At 41.6% G+C, this 22,645-nt stretch overlaps 1 protein-coding gene across 1 annotated transcript in view; it reads left to right on the top strand.

Moving 5' to 3' along the window:
- Positions 1-22,645, top strand: part of CACHD1 (cache domain containing 1) — a 236,249-nt gene that overhangs the window by 154,537 nt on the left and 59,067 nt on the right. Inside the window, exons 4-6 of the mRNA XM_005886691.3 lie at positions 1,749-1,855; positions 18,841-18,967; positions 21,695-21,839. Of these exons, the coding sequence (XP_005886753.2) occupies positions 1,749-1,855; positions 18,841-18,967; positions 21,695-21,839 (379 nt within the window). The remainder of the gene's footprint in view (positions 1-1,748; positions 1,856-18,840; positions 18,968-21,694; positions 21,840-22,645) is intronic.

Below are 22,645 nucleotides of genomic sequence, written 5' to 3'. Positions count from 1 at the left end.
ATCTAGTGCATGGAGAGCAAGTGAGTTCCTTGTCTAATGCTACTCTTGCTTCACAGATGTTAAATACTAAAACAAGAGAGGACAGTGAGACTATGTTGCTTTGCCAGCATACACTCTGGCAGCTGCTGATGTATTAATCTCTTCTTTTCTCTCCATCTGTGGCTTTTGAGGCAGCAATCTTCTCGTCTAGACAAACTGGAGCAGGTCCAAGGAAGAGTGACCACACTTGTAAAGCAACTGCGTCCTTGGAGGCACAGTTGACAGTGTTGATATAATTCTATACTGGATGAGAGACTGGACTGAAGAGTCTCTTAAGATCTCTTAAAAGGTCTCCTCTTTTGGGATGATAGATATCGAAACAAAACTGCTTTGGAACCCAGCATACCCTTTGAAAACCCAGCCCCATTGCTTATACAGCCAGTTCAATTTAATAGTTCTTATAAAAAAGATCCATAAAATCAACATTCACATGAATGATAAAGTGGATCTTGATTTTTAGGAGTGTTTCTTCAGCGTTGTAAGAGCTTCTCTACCCGTGTTAATGAAATTTCATTAATGATATTTATAATCAGAGATACACATTTAACACTAGTTTTTAAAGACCTAATTTCAGATTGAGTTTATTTACAGGTAACTCTTAGAACCTTCATGAATCATCTCAGTATCTGAAATCCAAAATAGCTTATTTAGAAGTTCTAGAGTTTTCTCCTTTGGAGAAAAAGAGAAAATTACTGGATTATTGGATTTAATTTTAATCCAAGTAATAAATCCAAGGTCTTTCCTGATTTCTAATGGGAGTGCAAGGCTGAACCTAGAGTTAGAACAAAGCTAAATCTCTTTAATTTACCTGTAAGTTAAAATTACTTGGATTTATTACTTCTGGATAAAATTCACTGGAAAATAGTCTTAGTGACTATATGAGTCAGTAGATTTTCTTATTATTTTCTTGTAGATTGTTTTCCCTGGGAAATGAGTCATAATTATATTTGTGTTTATTGATCAGCTACTAGCCAGAGACTTAGCACTGTTCTAACTCTAGGTTCAGCCTTGCACGCCCATTAGAAATCAGGAAAGACCTTGGCCTCATCTATATTACAGCCTGAAACGTGCAAGCTGTGTATCATTTATCATGAGAGGAACTGTGGTACGTTGTTTACAGCCTTCTCACAGCTTTGGAAAATGTTTTTTCTTTTCTTTTCTTTTTTTTTCAGATAAGAAACCTGGGGCTCAGACAGATTGTACAATTTATGCAAGTTCACACATGTAATTGTGACAGAGCAAGGATTCAAATCTAGATCTTTCCTACTCCACAGCCATTCCTTCTCCTTCACTACTGTCTGTTTTTATGCTTGGTCATTGGTTTTCAGACAGAATAATTTAAAGAATTTTTTCACATGTCACACCAGAGCTTAAGTCTGAATGTTTGTCATTCTGGTCTAAATTTTGTCAAATCTATTTTCTGTATGATTTCATCAACAGTACCTGGTCATTCACTGCAGGGAAAGTTGTCTTGAAGGATTTTTTTTTTTAATCTTCTTAGAATTTATTTTGATTTCTAAAACCTTTAGATGCAGATGTTGGGTTTGTCCACACTACTCTGAAGTGATTTTTAAAAATATTTAAATTGTAATTTTACTATTCATGAGCTGACCTATTCTGTACACAGTATTTGAACTATTAACTTTTGTTTGTTTTCTGAATTGAATAAGGACCAGATAAATATTGCTGATTCTCTTCTGTTGTTTCAGATTTGATGGGAACTTTAATACCAATGTATCTAGAACAATTAGTTGTGATCGACTATCTACTACTGTTAATAGCCGGGCCTTCAATCCAGGACGAGACTTAAATTCAGGTTAGTAATCTCTTGACTTCATAAAGGTGAACTGTTTTCCACCACATTTTTGAATAAACGTATTGCTTTACATTTAGTTTGAAAGAAAAAAAATATGTTCTTAAAGTTAGGTATTTCTTTCTGGCAAGCTGACCCTCGAAGGAGGGAAAGGAAGAAGAAAATAAAGCAGACATACATTGAGCATTCACTGTATTACATCTGTGTTTGTGAACTATGCCATGTGACTTGCTAGATTCTTAATCTATTATCTCATTTGTTAGCAGATTCACATTTAAAGGTTACCTTCGAGACCCAATTGTCTCTGCATTTAGAAAGTGTTGAATTTCATTTGTATTCCCTGTTCATAATTCTTAATTTGAGGAGGCAGTTGAAGAATGATGAGGTTACTTTCCTACTACAGAACAGTGCCATGATGCTGTACAGCCATCCCTCAGTATCTGCAGATACTTGGTTCCAGGGAGCCCCATTCATACCAAAATCTGCAGACACACAAGTCCCTTACATATATGGTGAGGTATAAAGAATACAGTTGACATTTTAGATCTGTGTATTTCACATCCGTGGATATGGGCAACTGACTGTATGTTGAACTTTCTTATTGGTCTGGTCAGAACTCGGTCATATGCAATAGTAATTACTACTAGGGTTAGGACATGTGTGCACACGGTTACATATAGCTTCAAACTGGCACCCTATCTCTGCTTTCTTGCCCTAGAGTTCCGATCTACATTTCTCACTCTGTCTTGTATACAGCTGTTGGGTGATGGGCCTCAGAACCTGAAGGCTTCACCTTTTAAAAAACAGCTAGGAATAAAAAATTACCATGTGACCAAACAATCCCACTACTGGGCATATGCCCTGAAGAAATCACAATTGCAAAAGACATATGTACCCCAATGTTCATTTTGGCACTGTTTATAATACCTAAGCCATGGAAGCAACCTAGATGTCCATCAACAGATGAATGGATGAAGAAGCTGTAGTACACATATACATCAGAATATTACTCAGCCATAAAAATGAATGCATTTGAGTCAGTTCTAATGAGGTGGATGAACCTAGAGCCAATTACATAGAGTGAAGTAATCAGAAAGGAAAAAACACATATCATATAGTAATGCATGTATGTGGAGTCTAGAAAGATGATGCTGATGAGCCTATTTGCAGGGCAGCAATGGAGACCCAGACATGGAGAACAGACTTGTAGAAACAGCAGGGAAGGAGAGGTTGGCTGAATGGAGAGAGTGGCATGGAAGCATATACATCACCATGTGTAAAATAGTGGGAATTTGCTGTATGACTCAGGAAACTCAAATGGGGCTTTGTGATAACCTAGAGGAGTGGGATGGGGTGGGAGGGAGGTTCAAGAGGGAGGGACATATGTATACCTATGGCTGATTCATGTTGATGTATGGCAGAAACCAACATAATATTGTAAAGCAATTATCCTTCAATTAAAAATAAATTAATTAAAAAATAAAAGCTAGAAATGCCTTTAGAAATTACCTACCAATCTCAGTCCTAGGATTTTACCAAGGAATATTCTGAGGCTCAGAATGGTCCTAAGACTTCCCTCATCACTGGAGAAATAAAAAATTTAATCCTTATACATGAAGAAGTGTATTTCCCAGATTCCAGGTCTCCAGGAAACATGTATAAGCCAAGAGAAAAGCCAGAGACCCAGAATATTTACTTTTAGAGCCCTACCCAGTATTGGTTCAGAGGAAGAATTCTAGTCTTTGGGCATTGTATACACAAACCAGGTAATCTATTAGGTCTGGAAAGAAAGAACTGTAAGCTTTATGTTGCTTAGGGATTAAAAAACTATAGCTGTTAGCTAAATGATGCAACCTAAATCTGCCAGGCACTTCTTGTCTAGACCAATATATAATAAATTCAGTCATTTAAAAAAAATTGGTCGAAGAATCTGGAGACCTTCTGGAGCAGGTGGGATTTACTACTAGAAAGAGAATTCAGTGAAAATACTTTTCATAAAAACATAATTGAAGTGAGTAGAGAAGGGCATGGAATGGGCAGAGAGACATTCTAATGGGAGATTCCAAGGCTGGCTCAGGGCAGAGAGCTGGAACTTGAGTCTTTCATTTCCCAGATTCAGTATTTGCTCTCTTTTCCTTTCCCAGTTGTGCCCAGTACAGAATGTTTAAGAATAAGAGAAGAGTTGGGAAGGACTTCCAAGATATTTGACTTTATCAACAAGAATGACAGAGTTGATGGGGAGGTGAGAAAGAGAAGGTTTCTGTGGGAGGAAAGGAGTCAACATCTCAGTTTTAGAAAAGTTATCCAAGGGAAAATGTCTCATAGACAGTGGTGTATACAAGTCTGGGGTCCAGAGACTGAGCCAGACTGGACATTTATCACTTAGATTCATTGTGTATCGTGAGTCAAAGTCACTCAGTCATGTCCGACTCTTTGCAACACCATGGATTGTAGCCCACCAGGCTCCTCTGTCCATGGAATTTTCCAGGCAAGAACACTGGAGTGTTTGCCATTCCCTTCTCTGGGGAATCTTCCTGACCCAGGGATCGAATCCAGTTCTCCTGCATTTCAGGCAGATTTGTTATCATCTGAGCCACCAGGGAAGCCCAAAGTGAAAGCCACTCAGTCGTGTCTGACTCTTTGCAACCCCATGGACTGTACAGTCCATGGAATTCTCCAGGCCAGAATACTACAGTGGGTAACCTTTCCCTTCTCCAGGGCATCTTCCCAACCCATGAATCAAACCCAGGTCTCCTGCACTGCAGACAGATTCTTTACCATCTGAGCCACAAAGGAAGCCCAAGAATACTGAAGTGGGTAGCCTATCCCTTCTCCAGTGGATCTTCCCAACCCAGGAATTGAACCAGGGTCTCTTGCATTGCAGGCAGATTGTTTACCAACTGAGCTATCAGGGAAACCCAGACAAGTCTGGAGTCCAGAGAATGGGCCAGACTGGACATTTATCACTTAAATTCATTGTGTATAGGTAATACTTAAATCATGAGACTCAGTAGGATCATACAGCAAGTGGCCATGGGGAAAAAATAATGACAAGAGGTCCAAAGACTGAGTCTTGGGACACTTTACAACTTAGAGTTCACTCTAAGAGGAAGCAGTAAAGGAATCTAAGATAGCAATCAGTCTGGTAGGAGGACCAAGAGAGCCTTAAGCCAAAGGACAAAAGTGTTTCAAGACAGGGGGAGAGGTCAACTGTGCTAAATAGGCCCTTAGTAAGATGAAGGCTCTTGAGAAAATGAAATTAAGCAACATAAACACCAATTAACTGGTGAATTTGACAAAGGTTGTTTGCTGGAATCGTAGAGTAAAAGAAAGGTTGATCTTCATCAGCTCAGGCTCTTAAGAATGGAGCAGGAGATGCTAAGCACATGAACTCCAAAGGTTTGCTGAATGGAAAGCTGGAGGGCCACATGGAGTATAGATGATATTTTTAAATTGAGAGAAATTATGGCAAGGTCATGTGCCAAAGGGAATGATTCAGTAGATAAAAGAGAGACATGAAAAGAGATAGTTGCTACAGCCTTACCCTTGATTAGGCAAGAGATGGTGGGATTCCAAGTAGAAGATGGAAATGCACAGAGCATTCATTCTTAATGGGAAGGAGGAAGAAGGAGGAAGTGTGTGGAATGCCCATAATGACCAATGTGATGTCAGGAACTTGGGAGCATGACCTGCAATAGTGATTGTGTTTTCTCAGAGAATTAGGAAGCAAGAGACCCTCAGCTGAGAGTGAGGCTAGGAGACAGGGAGAGCGGGTTGGAGGAGGCACTGAAAACCTATTAGTTACACTAAGATTTCCTTCTGTGATAGAGGTTTTAGAGTAGAACTCAGCTGCACATGATTGGGGATCCTGACCAAATGCTGTTTTATTACAGTCTTTATTTGTCAAGGGAAAGATGGGGAGAATGAGGATGTTCAGGGAAGAGGTAGATTGTTAGAGATCAGATCTTGAATTTGGCTGTTTCCAAGATCACGTCCTAAAGACTGATATAACACCCTAACTGACAAGAGTTGTTCTCAGCACAGTTGATGCAGCTAGATTTACAAGCCGTTTTTGGCAGTATTCAGGTATTTGAGAACGGACTTGCTCGTATTTGAAGTTTTGTGACATTCCACCGGGCAGTGGCTACAGCCAAAGTCCACATTCTTGAACAGTCATTTGTAATATGAGAGGAGTGGGAGATGGGGGAGGGTGACCTCACAGCTCCCCCTTCCCCTCCTCTCTGGCTCATGCCCCTTTTCAGAGCAGAATTAATGTGCTTTCTAGGCTATCACATGTCTGATATTTACATCTGTAAAATGTCCAGCCTTAGGCTCTTTCAGTCTGTATATAATCCATCAATGGGTTCCTAATTGATAACACAGTTTCAGATTGCCTCTCAGACTAGCTGGAAACAGACTCACATAAATTGTAAACCATTCTTAGCTTCATTTATCCAAAACTAGGTCATGTGTCCATCCATCCAACACACGTGTATTCTTTGTCTTAAAACGACCCTACCACATCTCTACTTTCTAAATTGACTCCTGTCCCTGATTCCATACAAATAGCTGACGTTCAATAGTGCATGTGTTACATGATGGTATGGGTCATGTTTTGCTCAGGGTCTTTCCTGCTTTTATCCCTAGTTTCTCACTTTCTCTCTCTGTCTCTCTTAAATTCCTGCTGAGCTATTTTCTTGTGCATAGCCTGATCCCTAAAGAGAGTTTATTTGAAGAGTCCAAGGAAAGTTGCCTCTTGCTCTCTTGAGTTACGCAATTGAAATGAGACTGGAAGTGAGAGTTACTCTTTCTCACCGAAAGAAAGGGTGTCTGGACTTTCTTTATTGTGTTTGATTTAAAGAGCATTTGAAGTTGGAAACTTCGATCTTGGTCACGTTGCCATCTTCACTGAGAAACAGGATTCATGGGGTGAAAGAGGCGCTTATAAGTCATGTTACAGCAGTAAATGCTGCAGGAGGTCCAGATGGGCACTGGAGGCTGTGGACCAAACTGCTAATTTCAGTGGTTTCATCACTTCCTTCTTTGAATGAAAAGCACTGGCTATGTGCTGTAGGTTTTTTGTTTTTCTTTAAAATGACTTGAAAATCATCTGTTAAAATGCTAATTCCAATGCAATGTGAAGCTATGTTCTACCTAAAAAAAAAAGAATAAAATCAATCAAGCTAGGACTTTCTAGGATTTTGTATGCCTAATTAATCCAGCTTTGTGATTGAGATAGTATCATAAAAGATGTGGTAATTATTTAAAAACTATTCAATCACTTAGAAATCTAGACTCTTGAGGTTATGATTCCATTTACATTCATGTATGGTGATGGGTGTACATATGTATATACATAAAACTAAGTACACAAACAAAGGGAACCTTTCTTCCCTTTGATTCCTCTTCAAGTTCTATTCTTCTACTGTGAGCTACTTTGGAGTCTCGTCTTCTAGGTTTCTTACAACAATCCTATTACACTGATTTCAGAAGATTTTACTAGCCACATACATTCTCATGTGTATATATACACTTTCCATAATACCTGTGATCATAATGAATACAGCCTGGGGTTTTTTGTTGTTTTTTACTTAGCAAATATATTGTGAATATTCTTATATGTCTATGAAAACAAATATACTTCTCCAAAGTCTCTATTGTTGTAGCAATGTATAATTGTGTAACAATGTTAAATCAACCAATTTACTCCAGTTCAACATTGAGATTGTCCTGGTTTTTCACTATATCCTTGCTCCCTTGTGTGTATGTGCATTAAGTCGCTTCAGTCGCTTTTGACTCTTTGTGACCCTATGTACTGTCATCCACCAGGCTCCTCTGTCCCTGGGATTCTCCAGGCAAGAATACTGGAGTGGGTTGCCATGCCCTCCTCTAGGGGATCTTCCCAACCCAGGGATTGAAGCCAGGTGTGCCATGTTGCAGGCAGATTCTTTCCCTCTGAGCCACATTGCTCAGGGAAGTCCTCATTGCTCCTTGGGATCTCAAGTGACCCCTCCACGGTTTCACATGACTGCTATACAGCAGTTGGCATGAAAGCTTCCTTTTAGGAAACTTTACCCTCCTTAGTTTCTATAAAATTGTTCTGTGCCATTTATCCCCAGACGTCTCTGTCCAGTCTTTATCATCCTTCTTCTTGGGCTCTTTTTTCCTATGGTGGATGTCCCCGCATGTCCTCTCTTCACCACCTTCCTCCCCTCACTGTTATCTCCCCAAATGTTCTCCATTTATACAGAACTCCTGCTCCCACCATATGCTACTCAATTCTAAATCTCTGTCTCCAGCTGTGGCCTGTTTCTGAGTTTATTTATTGAGGAACCAACTTCAGGACACATATTTCTCTATGATAATCCAGTAGCTACCTCAAATATTAAACCATCAAACAAGCAAGAACACTTTCCTCTAAACTTACTCCCCAATCTGGAATATATTGTTAGTACCCTGTCCTGGTTACACTGGGAATTCTTCCTCATCTTTTTCTACCTGAGACTTCAGGCTTTAACAGCTTTGACCAAATGAGAGCATAAGTGAATGAAGTCACCTGACTAGGGCATTTACCTGTGTGTCCCTCTTCCTGCTCATCACACCCACTTGTAATGTAGATCTCATCATCCTTTTCATTAAAGGGAAACTTGGCTTAAATTCCATAGTTCAAAGATATGTCTTGAATCCCCTTTGTTTTTTCCACTTCAGTACCATAGATTTAAATCTTCATTGCCTTTCTAGAAGACAAATTAATGTAGAAATCTCCCCCAAAGTTTCCCTTCTCCTATTCTTTCTCATTTTCAGTGTATTCTGCACATGGTAGATATGCTAAAGTACTTGCTCTATAACTCCATTTCTCAAAAATCTCTGATTGCTTCCCTCAACCTTCCAAATAACAATGGAGGCCTTTCAATTTCATCTTCTGCTCTCTCACTTCCTTGTGACCTCTGAGCTGTATCCTCAAGGAATCCCTTTCCTTTCCCCAAATCCCTAGTTTCTACCACTTCTCTATACTTCACTCTTATTAGGTAAGAATTCCTTGTCTTTTGTAGCAAGTTGGGTTTACTAGGAAGCAGACTCTGAGATGGAGGTTGGCAATCTGTGGGGAAAGGGAGAGACAGGATTGAGCAGTAGGAGAAGATGGGCTGGGGTACAGCCTCAGTGGAGTCCTCAGCCACCCCAAGGGAACTTAGAGGTGGGGGTGGCCCTTCAGAGTTGTGTCAGCCCAGTCACAACTCTTTATTACTTTACTCTATGATCCATTCTTACTATAGAATTTTAACTTTTATGTTGGACATCTGTTTGATGCTCTTCTCCTTTTCATTTATTTTTTGTATGCCAAGTGTTCAATCCAGGCCCTGGCCCATAGAAGGTACATAGGAAAGTGAAAGTCGCTCAGTCGTGCCTGACTCTTTGCGACGCAATGGACTATACATTCCAGGGAATTCTCCAGGCCAGAATACTGGAGTGGGTAGCCTTTCTCTTCTGCAGGAGATCTTCCCAACCCAGGGATCAAACTCAGGTCTCCCACATTGCAGGCAGATTCTTTACCAGCTAAGCCACAAGGGAAGCCCAGAAGGTACACAGTAAATGCTTATTGAATAAATAGAACTAGGATTTTTTTTGTACTTTGTTGTCTCATCTTTATAATGGAATAACCAAGGCTTTTGAAACAACCTTAGTGAAGAATAGAATGTATATGTGATATGCTATAAATCAGAACTGGTTGTCCTAGCTTAGGAAATCAGCACGTATAAATGTCTCAGGTATATGGAGACTATTGAAACAGACTACCCAGATGAATAGTATTATTTTCATGAAACTAACTGTGGTGATTTCAAACATACAATGCGCACAGGAAAATCAATCTGTTACTCTTTGGTACCTCATAAACCATCTTATACTTTTGCCTTATTCTTACCATGGATACCAAGGGAAAATATTTGTCAGTATTATATAAATGAGAAACAGGCCTAGAGAAGTTAACTGATCTACGTAAAGTCAAACAAAAAAATGTTGGTATTAACGTGACTAAACGTCCGTGTCCTGACTCCTAGTCTGATGCCTCCTTATGACAGATGGTTTAAAATGAAGAGATGTCTCCTCAACACTATATTCTACCTACTGACACATCAAACTCTTGACCAAACCCACAATCTTCTCTTTTCCCACCCAAACCACCTCCGTGGGCCATGTTCCATATATCAGTTAGCAGCAGCTTCCTTTTGCTCGTTACCAAGGATTGAGACCAGAACCAATCCTGACTCTCTTTCTCCCTCATAATAAGTTTCTCTCCTGTGACAACTTTACAGTAGTTACTGTGGCAGACACCAGGGTAGTTAAGACAGAATTCCTCCCCTCACAGAGCTCACAACCTTGTCTTATGTATATTGAAGGCACTTGGGATGAGAAAAATCAACAGATATAGTATGATAACGTGCTGAATGCTCTCAAGCTGAGTACCAAACACATTTCTCATTTCCGAATCTATAAAAAGTGCATCCAGCACAGGTCGCTGTGTAAGAGGGAATAAGTAACGGAAAAGGAAGGTAGTACTAAGTCAGATTTTAATGGACCTTGTATGTCAGTGTGAGGAGTTTGGTTTGGTTTTCATTTCTTAGCTTGAAGTCAAGCGGTTGAAGACTCTAAGCAGAGCAGGCAAGAGAGCTTTGTGGAGAACAGATGGAAGGGTGGTTAGCCTGAGAGAAGAGAAACTGGGGGGCAGCCAAGATCATCCAAAAGTGGGAGGGGCCATGGAGAGAGGAAATTGGCTAGATGAGGGATGAATGGGGGAACAAGAAATGAAGAATCCATGGGGACCACTCTTCCAAGTTGATTGGCATAGAAAAGGTAAAAGGTCATTGATAACTCAGGAGGGGATCAGATATAGGGAAGGTTCTGTTGATAATACCTTTTTAATAGAAACAGTGATAGACTTTATTTTCGTGGGCTCCAAAACTGCTGCAGACAGTGCGTGTAGCCATGAAATTAAAAAACTCTTACTCCTTGGAAGAAAATGTATGATAAACCAAGACAGCGTATTAAATAGCAGAAACAGAAACATCACTTTGCTGACAAAGGTCCATCTAGTCAAAGCTATGGTTTTTCCAGTAGTCATGTATGAATGTAAGAGTTGGACTATAAAGAGAACTGTGGGGCTGGAGAAGACTCTTGAGAGTCCCTTGGACAGAAAGAAGATCAAACCAGTCAATCCTAAAGGAAATCAACCCTGAATATTCATTGGAAGGACTGATGCTTGCTGAAGCTCCCAATACTTTTGTCACCTCATGCAAAGAGCTTGCTTTCTGGAAAAGACCCTGATGCGGAAAAAGAGGAGAAGGGGGCAACAGAGAATGAGGTGTTTGACTGGCATCACCAACTCGATGGACATGAGTTTGAGCAAACTCTGGGAGATAGTGAAGACCAGAGAAGCCTGGCTTGCTGCAGTCCATGGGGCCACAAAGAGCTGGACACAACTGAACAACAAATTTATTTGGCTCCACCTGGTCTTAGTTGCGGCATGTGGGATCTAGTCCCCTGACCAGGGATCAAATCTGGGACCCCTGCATTGGAACCATGGAGCTTAGCCACTGAACCATCAGGGAAATCGTGATAATACTTTTAGAGCGGCTTGAAAATATTTATATGTTGAAGATGACGGAGTCTAGGAAGCAACTGAAGTTAAGGAAACAGATAAGACAATGGCGTTTCCCATCCTGGTTGAGTGTCCCAAACCTGGCTGATCATCAGGGGCACCTTAAGTGCTTTGTCAGAAATACCTATTAGTTGGCCCCTCAACCCAGACCTAGTGAATCAGAATGTTGGCTTGGTAAAGCTTGGGAATCTGAGGCTTCAGGAGCTGATTGTAATGATCAGCCTGACTTGAGAACTCCATCTCCGTTAATTTTCTCTTATTCCTTCCATGAGTGTTTGGAGATGACCTTGACCTTTGAGTCCACTGGAAATGGTCTACTGGAAACGAAGGTAGACAGAGCAGTGTATCCTGTGCTGATTTTGGATTGGCTCAGAAATTTGTTCTAGATTATCTAAGCCCATGACCAGGCTGTCTCAACTGAATCAAGGATAGAATGGACTGGTTATTTTACATTATGTAATTAACTTAGAGTGGACAGGATGAACTGTGAGCTTGGAACAGAGTCAGAGACTTGTGGATGTCCTCTCCTTAGTATTAAACTGAAGTAAACAGTGAGATAGCTGGGTCAGCTGTCATTAATCTAACTGTGGCAATGGGCTTTAGCTGACATGATCAGTGTGCTGGGAGAATGAGAGGACTACATGGATCCCATTCCAGGCTCAAGGCTTACGTCACTCCTCACTTTGAGCCAAAATATTCTTAGCTCTAAAATGGGAATAACAGTATCTCTTTGGTGAAACTCCATAAGTTTGGCTTTTGCTGGCTATTATATACTTGAAAAAATTAACCTCGATAAGCCTTGGTTTCCTGAATAATAAAATCTACCTCATAGGGTTGTTGTAAGAATTAAGTAAGATAACATAGCTAAAAGTGCCCGTGCATGCTCAATGCTGAATCGTGTCCAACTCTCTATGACCCCATGGACTGTAACTTGCCAGGCTCCTCTGTCCATGGAATTTTCCAGATAAGAATACTGGAGTGGGTTGTCATTTCCTACTGCAGGGAATCTTCCCAACCCAGGGGTTGTACCTGCATCTCTCTGCATTGGCAGGTGAATTCTTTACCACTAGAACCACCTGGGAAGCCTCAAAAGTGGCTGGTATGTGGTCACTTGATATGCTTACCCCCTCTGGAATAGGATAAACAGTGTCTGGGGGTCTGTGAAATATGGCCCCTCCTGAATACATGGTAAATTGATACTCAGGATGTAAGCAAGGAGTAGGAATTGGAAAGGTGCAATAGGGTATAATGCCAGAAATTTTGTTTGCAGTGCTCGGGATGTTAATTTATTTGATTCCCCTCCCAAAGGATTGCTATTGCATGGAGTATTACTGAGAGGTACTATGTAATTTCTGGTCTGCTGGGAAAGTATGTGTGTTTTTGTGTGTCTGCAACTCTGCGTATTTAGGACAGCTCTTGTGTTTTACGTTTGGCAAGCTGTGGGAGGTAGACAGCTCTGGGTGCTTTGTTGAGCAGTATTGGGCTGCACATCAGAAAGTCCAGAGTTCTTCCAAGTGGAAGCAAAAGTTTTCTATTACAGAGCATTTTCCTTTTGTCCATACCTCTGCTGAATAACCCTGTTAAGAAAACAGAAGACACCGCCCAACTACACACAGTTTGTAATCCATTTCTTTCTCATTGACATGGTGGGCTAAGCGTTAAAGAAAACGCCCAGGTAAGGAGTCTGGGGACGTGGTTGGTTTTGTTTTTACTGGCAAGGCCAATGACGTCAGAACCGATCAGATGTAGAGGATGAAATTGGAAGGAAAATATTTGGGGACTGTGGACTCTGGGGCCCATATGTTAGAATTACCCACAGATAGTTCAGTACACTGTATGCAGGCGGATGTTGAGACCCAGTAGACGGGAAATAAAGAGTACCTGCAGAGAGAAGAGGCACAGTTTTTCAGCCATTTATCTGATGACAATTTCTCAAAGGAAAAATAAGCCAATGAGTATGGCAAAATTCTTCGCGTTCGCTTATAATTGGCCTAGGACGTGTAAGAAAGAGTCAATTGCTAAAGTGGATGGAGCCTTTATCCTTGGCCCTCTTAGCATTTATCTCTGGGCTTCTAAAGGGTCTTTAGGAACACCTTTTTCAAATCTACTTTGCTGATGCAGATTGTGAAATCTTATGGGGACAGAAGTGAAGAGCCTTTGGCAAGGTCTTCATTGCCCAACAGATACTGACCCCTAGTGCTTCCCCAAAACTGGGCTTGTGCCAGGCTCTGGGGATGTGAATACTTGGCCCCTGCCCTTCTGGGACTGACAACTCCTCTGTGTAAGACGTGTGGCACTAATAGTGACAAAAACAAATACATTAAACTTATTAAGCTTTGCTGTGAAGGAAATACTGCGTGCTCTGAGGGAGAATAATAATGCAGGGTAGTCAGCAAAGGTCTCTCTGAGAAGGTGGTTATACCAGTGCAAAAAGATGGGCATATGTACAACACTAAAAGAAATAGCTCTCAATATCCAATGGGTTGAAAGGGGAAAAGGTGAGGCTGGGGAGTAGGAAAGGACTGATGGGGTTTGGATTTAATACTAGGCACAGTTAAGTGGAAACCCTTTGAACAGTTTTAAGGAAGTCAATGGTGGGATTTGATTTCCATTTTAGAAAAATGCCTTTGGATGTTGGATAAAAAGTTGGGACTTAAAACCATGGCTTCTTATTCCCAGTCCTTCTGATTTATCAAGGTCTCCCTTTTAGTTCCTAAGAGCCAGCCTGAATTAAGTAGAAAGTGCAAAATAGCACTGGTCCTGTGTCCAAATGGCTTTCTCATGCCTGTGAGAAATTTGACAGTGAAACAAAAAGACATTTCAAGCTCACATCCCTAACCTGTTGAGCATCTGCAAAATAATTAACAGGTCTCAGCTCTATAGTTTTTCTGTCAAATAAAAACTCCTTTTATTATCTAAAATATGCGATTTATTGCTGGATGTCACGCACAGGCCTCAGCGCTGCAGTTCCTGTTGATTCTCCCCTCTAAGCTGTAGCTCGTGTCTGTGCCATTTTCCAGGTAAATCAGCCTGTGGGATTGATGGAGAAGCCTACGACATTAGACTCCCAGTGGGTGTCTGCCAGTTTTAGCAGCTCAGCACTTTGTTTTCTCTCAGAAGTTTAAGTGCTCACTTTAGACTTACATCTTACTTCAGTTTTAACATCATTCCTTTTTGGCAAGTGTCTCCTTAATTGTATTTACTTATACTGTATACTTATAAACTGATGCAGCTGATTATTCTGAGAACCGTCAACCTGTTTATACATTTATTCTGCCTCTCAAGAAGTACTCAGTATGCTTTTTATCTGTTGATTGCTAATTCATTTAGCAGTTATCTATTGACATGTAGAAGAACTGTAGTGTCCTGGAAAGAGCAAAGACTTGCAGACATTTAGGTTAAATCATGACTTAGGGCTTTGAGCAAGTTCGTTCTTCATCTTTAAAATAGTATAATAGCATAATAGTCATTATAAAACATCAAATGATATATAAAACTAGTTTGTATGATGCTAAATAAGTTTTCACTATTAAATCAGTTTTATTGAAGTATAATTGACATCTAATAAACTTCATCTGTTTAGCATACACAATTGATATGTTTTGGTATATTTAGTCCCGTGAAGTCATCCCATATCATTCCATAAAAGATACTTGCTTTTTGGAAGAAAAGCTATGACAAACCTAGACAGCATATTAAAAAGAAAAGACATTACTTTGCCAACAAATGTCCATATAGTCAAAGCTATGGTTTTTCCAGTAGTTATGTATGGATGTGACAGTTGGACCATAAAGGAGGGTGAAGGACCATAAAGGAGCACTGAAGAACTGATGCTTTTAAGTGGTGTTGGAGAAGACTCCTGAGAGTCTTCTCTCAGACTGCAAGGAGATCCAACCAGTCCATCCTAATGGAAATCAGTCCTGAATATTCACTGGAAGGACTGATGATGAAATTGAAGCTCTAATACTTTGGCCACCTGATGCAAAGAACTGACTCATTTGAAAAGACCCTGATGCTGGGAAAGATTGAAAGCAGGAGAAGGGAATGACAGAGGGTGAGATGGTTGGATGATGTCATTGACTCAGTGGACATGAGTTTGAGCAAGCTCCAGGAGATGGTGAAGGACAGGGGAGTCTGGCTGCAGTCTATGGGGTCACAGAGAGTCGGATACAACTGAGCGACCGAACAACAAAAATGAAATCATCAGACAAGCAAGCCTCTTCTCTCTCCATTTACCTATTTTTGTACCAGTTGTGTTGGCAGTGGTGTTGGGAGAAGGGAGTGTTTATCATTTTTAAACATATGTAGAATTAACATTGGTCTCTGTTGATTTAGTCACAGTATTTATGTGTAACTGGATTTGGCATTAGAAGAAAGTAAGATTTTAAAATTTATTAAACAAAAGTATCAAAATGTTTAAGAAACATTAATAGTACTTCCATGCAGATCTTCCTAGCCTGTATGCTGCAGACATCACGTAGAGTGAATGCCTTGATGGGCAAAGAACTGGGAATCTGTGCTTCAGGGGTACAGAGAATCACCCTCAAGGATCTTTGAATCTAGGGATGGAGTATCGGAAAGTTAACTGTAAGGACAATAATTCTAACTAGAAGGTGTTGTTGTTTAATTACTAAGTTGTGTCTGACATTTTTTGCAACCCACTGGACTGTAGCCTGCCAGGCTCCTTTTTCCGTGGGATTTCCCCAGCAAGAATACTGGCGTGGGTTGCCATTTCTTTCCTCCAGGCAATCTTCCCAACCCAGAGATCGAACCTGGGTCTCCTGCAGGAGGCTCGGCAGGAGGCTTCTTTATCACTGAGCCATCATGGAAGCCCCTTCACTGGAAGGTGGGAAGAGGTAAAATGCAGAAGGATGTCAGAGAGTGCGATGACTATCTTGGGTTCAAGCTGCAGTGAGGAAAAACCATTCATTGCCTTCTTCACATGTGTGCATCCGAGATTGGTGTGCAGAGCAACTCAGACAGATACAGACCCTGCCCATTGATAACTTCAAGCCTTGCACTGTGCATCATGGGCTGACAGGTTGGGCGCCTGCCCAGCTTTCCTTCCTGGACAGCTTCCAGCATTTCTGAGGATCGAGTGAGTGTGCAGGACCCCAACTCAAGTTATCTAGTGATCAGAATGCCTAACTGACTCCTGTGAATGGGGAAGCCCCCTCTGGAGTCCCAGCATGGATAATAGGGCTGTCACCCACCTCTAGGTCAGGAGGGGCCTGCATGGGGTTGGACACAATGATAGATTGATTGCTTCAGGGCCCCACGTTCCTCATTGCCATAATAACCATCATCTTCTGCTGCTAGTGCTAAGTAACAGATGAGATTTAATCAGATACCAAAGGAATTCTCAGCAGGCGGGTTTGAGGAATCTTGCCCGAGACTTAGGCTCTAGTGCTGGAATGGAACCAGAATGACCTTCTGTGGTGAGACTAAATGTATCACACACTGTGTGAATTCGATTTATTTTTAAAACATTCTTGCGCTCATTGGCTCTCCTTTTAACAGTCTGACTGTAGGCTGTTTATTGTTACAGATGTTACTTTTACATGAGGTATCCCCGAGCTCTCCTTTACTTCTAAAGACAGTGTTTGCCTTTTCACTGCCAGTTGACAGGGCTGCGTGGAGAAGAGAACTAATGTGAGGTCAAGGTTAAGGCTCAGACTCCCAGGAGATGAGACAGAGAAAAACCCTCATCCCTATTTATGCATGCTCACATCAGCATTGGTCTCCAGAGAGACGGTGGTCGTCTGGGTCCAGTGATGACCTTAATAAGGTCTCCTGGCAGAGTGCAGAGAGGGGACAGGTGTCATGGTCATATACTGGCTGACTCCCTTCTTGTCTATTCTGAGACCTTATGCAAGTCAGCAAACCTCTCTCAGCCCACCTCCTCATCCATAGTTTGGGTTAATGGACTGTTTACTCCTAGGATATGTGTGAGGCTACAGTGCACTATAGCTCCTTGATGTGTGTTGGGCAGGGCAACTGCTAAATATGTTCAAAGGCTTCCACATAGTGCATTTTACATGATGTAGTTGGAGGACCACTGTCCAAATCCAGCTTGCCACTGATGTTTGCAAATACACTTTTAGGGAACACACCCACCCATTCAGTCTCTTACGGATTGTCTGTGGTTGTTTCACATCATAAGGTTGTGTTGGATAGTTGGGACAGGGACCATAGGGTGTGCAAAGCCACAGTTGCTGATCTCTTGGCCTTTTACGTAAGTTTGCTGACCCCTGAGCCAGACTACAGGATGGCTGTGTGGCATTCAGAGCTTTATCTATACATGTTTTGCCAGATAGACCTCATGCTTTCTTTTTTTGCTCCATTTGCCTCTATCTAATTCTTTTGATTCATTGCTTATTACAGAAGGGCTGGTTTATGCTCATCCTGTATATCTTGCAGCATGTAAAGCAGTACCCTACACACAGTACTATGTGACACATGAATGAGGTATTGTGGAGCAGAGTGAAAGAGTGTAAGAGAAGAGAGAAAGATTTCATGGAGATTTGGGGAAGGATTGCACACAGTAAGGTGGCTGCCATTCCAGCTGCAGAACAGGCATGGGGGATGCTGTACACTTATGAAGGGAGTCATTACCATGTGATGGGAAGAACATGGGAGCCAGGACACCCAGACTTGAATCCCAGGTCAGCCAGTTCCTGATGAGGCCTCAGACAAGTTGCTTAAGCTCCATAAGCCTATTTCTTCAACTCCAAAGTAGGGAATGATAAAACCCTCTTCATCCTGGAGTTGTTTTATGGATCAAATGAGATATTGTGAGGGAGTATCTATTGTAGTGTTGGCATACTGGAATCATTCCATAAGCTATTCCTGAATGATATGGTTTCTGGCTTTTTAGGTACCATCCATGCTGTTTCCCTCATTATGAAGCAAACAAGGTCAGCACACAGGTCTGGACTCTGGAGATTAGACTATTAGTATTACTGTCTTCCACAGTTAGAGAACATACCCCCAAGCCAGCAAATATACACTGACCCAACAGGGACTAGCCCAGTGAGGATGAGATTAATGCAAATGAGTCACTCATGCTGGAAAAATAATCCACGACATTAAGTGTCACTATACAATATTAAGAATAATTGCTTCACTTGACTGAAGCATTCGTTACATTTTCCATTCACGGGGTGTTTTTTTAAGGGACAGAAAGCAAATGTTTAGTAGAAAATTTACAGCCTTAAATCTAGTGGGATTTATTCATACTACAAACCATTTATGCAAAACAGATGCCTGAGGCACAGTGCCTCCGTGCACCTGTGGATTTGGTGGTTATATTTCTTTTTCCCCACTCCTCCAGTTCTTGCAGACAACCTGAAATCCAACCCTGGAATTAAGTGGCAGTATTTCAGTTCGGAAGAAGGAATTTTCACTGTTTTCCCAGCACACAAGTTCCGGTGTAAGGGCAGCTATGAGCATCGCAGTAGGTATGTTGACTTGTTTGCCAAACTTTTAATTACTGCTTAAGAGTAATCTGTATAAAATATAGACTCCTCATTCATCCACACAGCTTTGCCTCCAAACTGTGGTTTTAGAAACTTATCCTGAAATGATTTCACTATTTAACATAGATGGGTGTGGAAATGCTCAGGAAGGCAAATGATGAAGCCCAGAGCATTTTCAGAAGTATCTAACAAGCCAAGTAAAACAAGGTATTTACTAAGAAATAAAAATAGTGAAGCACTTTAAACTGTTTTGCCCTTCAGACACCTTTGTTGAGAGACAAGTGGTAATACTTTCTCTAAAGACCAGCGCTAGAAGACTTCACAGCATATCTCAGAGTAGAGCTTGTGATTCACAGTTTTCCTCTCTATGATAATGTGCTTGGCCATCCTTTTGACGTTTACATGTCTGCTACTAGAAGTCTGAAGGTTGTCCAGAAAACACTGGATTGAGGATCGTTAACTTGCCGTTTTTCTCAGGAAATTAACTTAAGATGTTACCACTTAGCCAGAAGGGCGGTAATGGTGAGATAATTTGTATGACAAGACTCATCAGTTTACAGAACCCCTTAGGCAAAGATCCTTTCCTTCCGAATCCTCACAGTTTCTCTTTTGCACTGTTAGATGTTTGGTGCTAGAACTTCCCGAACTAGTGCAAGATGCCTGGTTTACTTTTTTTTGAGTGTAAATTAACTGCCATCTTTATTTTTATTCTTTCCATCTTTATTTTAAATTATATCTATTCGCTAAACTTACTGTGATAATCACTTCGTGATGCATATAAGTCAAACCAGGGTGCTGCTGTATACCTTAAAGGTACACAGTGCTGTGTGTCAATTACATCTCAGTATTAGAAGCAAAAAGTAAATTATACCTAAAATTGTCCCCAGGGAAAATACTCCCTCTGTGCTTCTCCTAGAAGGACATTTGTATCATTTGTATGGTTTCTTCCTTTCCTTCCCTAGACAGCATGATGAAGAATTGAGCATCTTGGAGACTGTACCAGAGTCCATGACCTTGGATTCTAGGCCGGCTCATCTCTCAGGAGAGGCCAAAGACACTTTGAACCATCCAATTCTCATTTACTTCTAAGAAGATAGGTTAGATGGCATTCTGCTTTAGCACCTTGTCACAAATTAACATTCACCTTCACTCAGAAGGTTTCACAAATCTCTCCCCTTAAATAGGCATTAATCAGTCCTGAAGCCTCTGTTCCCTTGGCCAAGTAATCTGAGTTTCTCTCCTCATAGATTGCTGTACCCATCTCTTTACCTGTCCTCTGAGGCTTTTGCAGAGTGTGGAGTGGGTTTGCAGCGCATTCCAGAAAGGACCCAATCTCACTGTGAGGACCTCCTCCCCGATTGTACATAGAATGCTGCTATTTATGTCTCCCATTAAAGCAGTTTTTAACAATTTACTGTGACAGCATGCAGACATATTCTGCTTTTTGTTTATGTGAGTTGAATTGGAAAAGAGGAGGTATGTCATTTTTTAAAAAAAAAAGAATCTGCTCCCCTAGCTTGGAGGACCTAAAAGTTCAGTATTTGACATGGTTGTCAATGGTGGGATAGACAGATTTCCTTATTTTCTGCTGTTTTCTTCGTTTCTGCAGCCACCAATTTTGGATTCTCTTTATTCTATTTCCTTACTTGGCTGAATGGTATTCACTAGTGAAAATATAGTAGAACTCAGTATTAATGTAGGACTTTTGGCTTGAGAACAATTAGTGTAAACTTGGCCCGATTTTGAGTTTTTTGGTGCTTTGCCTGTATTTCTTAATTTGTGCCCAGGCTTTTGTGACTCAACTGGCATCTAACATTTCATGGAAAAATCTAGTGTTTTAAGGGTGTCCATAAAGGAGAGAATTCTCTTGAGGCTGATTTGCTCTCTTAAGCTCCCTCTAATTTGTTCCAGCTTTAAAACTGTGAATAGAGACCTCATTAAACCTCTTCTCACAAACCTGCCTGCACTGCACACTCACAGAAGGCTGCTTTGATGGGAGGTTTTTCTCCTTTGGAGTTCCCCTATCCACCCCCACCCGCTCTTCTTAGTGTTGGCAAACAAAAACCTGGCAAGAAGAGTGGCTATCACAGGCTTGGACAAATCTGATGGCATGGTTTTAGATCTCTGATAAGGGGCCTTTTGGTGGCTGACCTGTGTAAACGGCCACAGTACAGAAAGGAAAGGGCCCTCCTAGCAGTGGCTTTTGTCTGGAGAGAGAGAAACCAAATCTGCTATTCAGAGCTGCTCAGCATGCTCACAAATGATAGGTGTCCTCGGTTTTAGCCAAACCCCACTCAAACTCTTCAGAGGACCCAGCACTGAAAAACAGTGAACTGTTTTCTCCCTGCTACTATGTCTCTGCTGCCTGTTGGGCCACTCGGTCCATTTCCTGGGAGGGTGGACTTGCACACAGGCTGAAAAAGCCAGTCTTCCAAAGGCTTTGCTTCTTAAAATCTTCTCCCAGTTGCTCTAGTCTTTGGAAGACAGAAGTCAGCAGTCCCTGTTGTGCAGACACCTACGATAGTCTCGAGATGTTTTCAAAGTACCAGGATAGTTTTCTCATTCCATGCTGGTCTCTCCGCCCTTGTGCCAGCCCCCCTGAAACACAGAGGCCAGCACGCCTGCCCGTCTGTAGCACTCAAAGCTGTGTTAGGTCCAAGCCTTTCTCCTAAACCAGGAGTGACCCCTGAGAGCTTCTTGCCCTTCTAGACCTATCTACGTCTCTACCGTCCGGCCGCAGTCAAAGCAAGTAGTGGTGATCCTGGACCACGGGGCCTCGGTCACAGACACGCAGCTTCAGATCGCCAAGGATGCCGCTCAAGTCATCCTCAGCGCCATCGATGAGCACGACAAGGTATCGATGACCCCAATGACTCCCTCTACCCTTCCCACTAGCATTGGGTCTTTCTTGAATACCCCTTTAAAAACACTTTATGTTTTATGGTATGTATTTTTCAGTCCACCTCTAGAAATGACTTTGAGAAAAACAGAGTGGTTTACTTTTTATTCTTGTATCTGAGGAAGTAGCTGCTGATACTAGTTCCAGATCTCTTTTTAAAACCACTCCCACCAAACTGGGCTTCCCTGATAGCTCAGTTGATAAACAATCCACCTGCAATGCAGGAGACCCCAGTTCGATTCCTGGGTTGGGAAGATCTGCTGGAGAAGGAATAGACTACCCACTCCCGTATTCTGGCCTGGAGAATTCCATGGACAGTATAGTCCATGGGGTCCCAGAGTCAGACACGACTAAGCAACTTTTACTTTCACTTTCAGTTCAGTTCCACCAAACTGAGTCTTGCACTTCCTTAATGGCTTCTGTTAAGACCGATAATTAGCTATAACTTTCACACTGCTATTTATACTAAGGAGGAACAAGGTGAAGGCTTGGACACTAGTTGGTGGCCAGACTTTGTCTCAAGATTGATAGGAGGGGAGGGATAAAAGGCGATGGCACCCCACTCCAGTACTCTTGCCTGGAAAATCCCATGGACGGAGGAGCCTGGTGGGCTGCAGTCCATGGGGTCGCTAGGAGTCGGACACGACTGAGCGACTTCACTTTGACTTTTCACTTTCATGCATTGGAGGAGGAAATGGCAACCCACTCCAGTGTTCTTGCCTGGAGAATACCATGGACAGAGGAGCCTGGTGGGCTGCTGT

The sequence above is a fragment of the Bos mutus genome, chromosome 3 (assembly GCF_027580195.1).
Source record: "Bos mutus isolate GX-2022 chromosome 3, NWIPB_WYAK_1.1, whole genome shotgun sequence".
Taxonomy (NCBI): domain Eukaryota; kingdom Metazoa; phylum Chordata; class Mammalia; order Artiodactyla; family Bovidae; genus Bos; species Bos mutus.
This window is presented reverse-complemented; position numbering and strand designations above follow the sequence as displayed.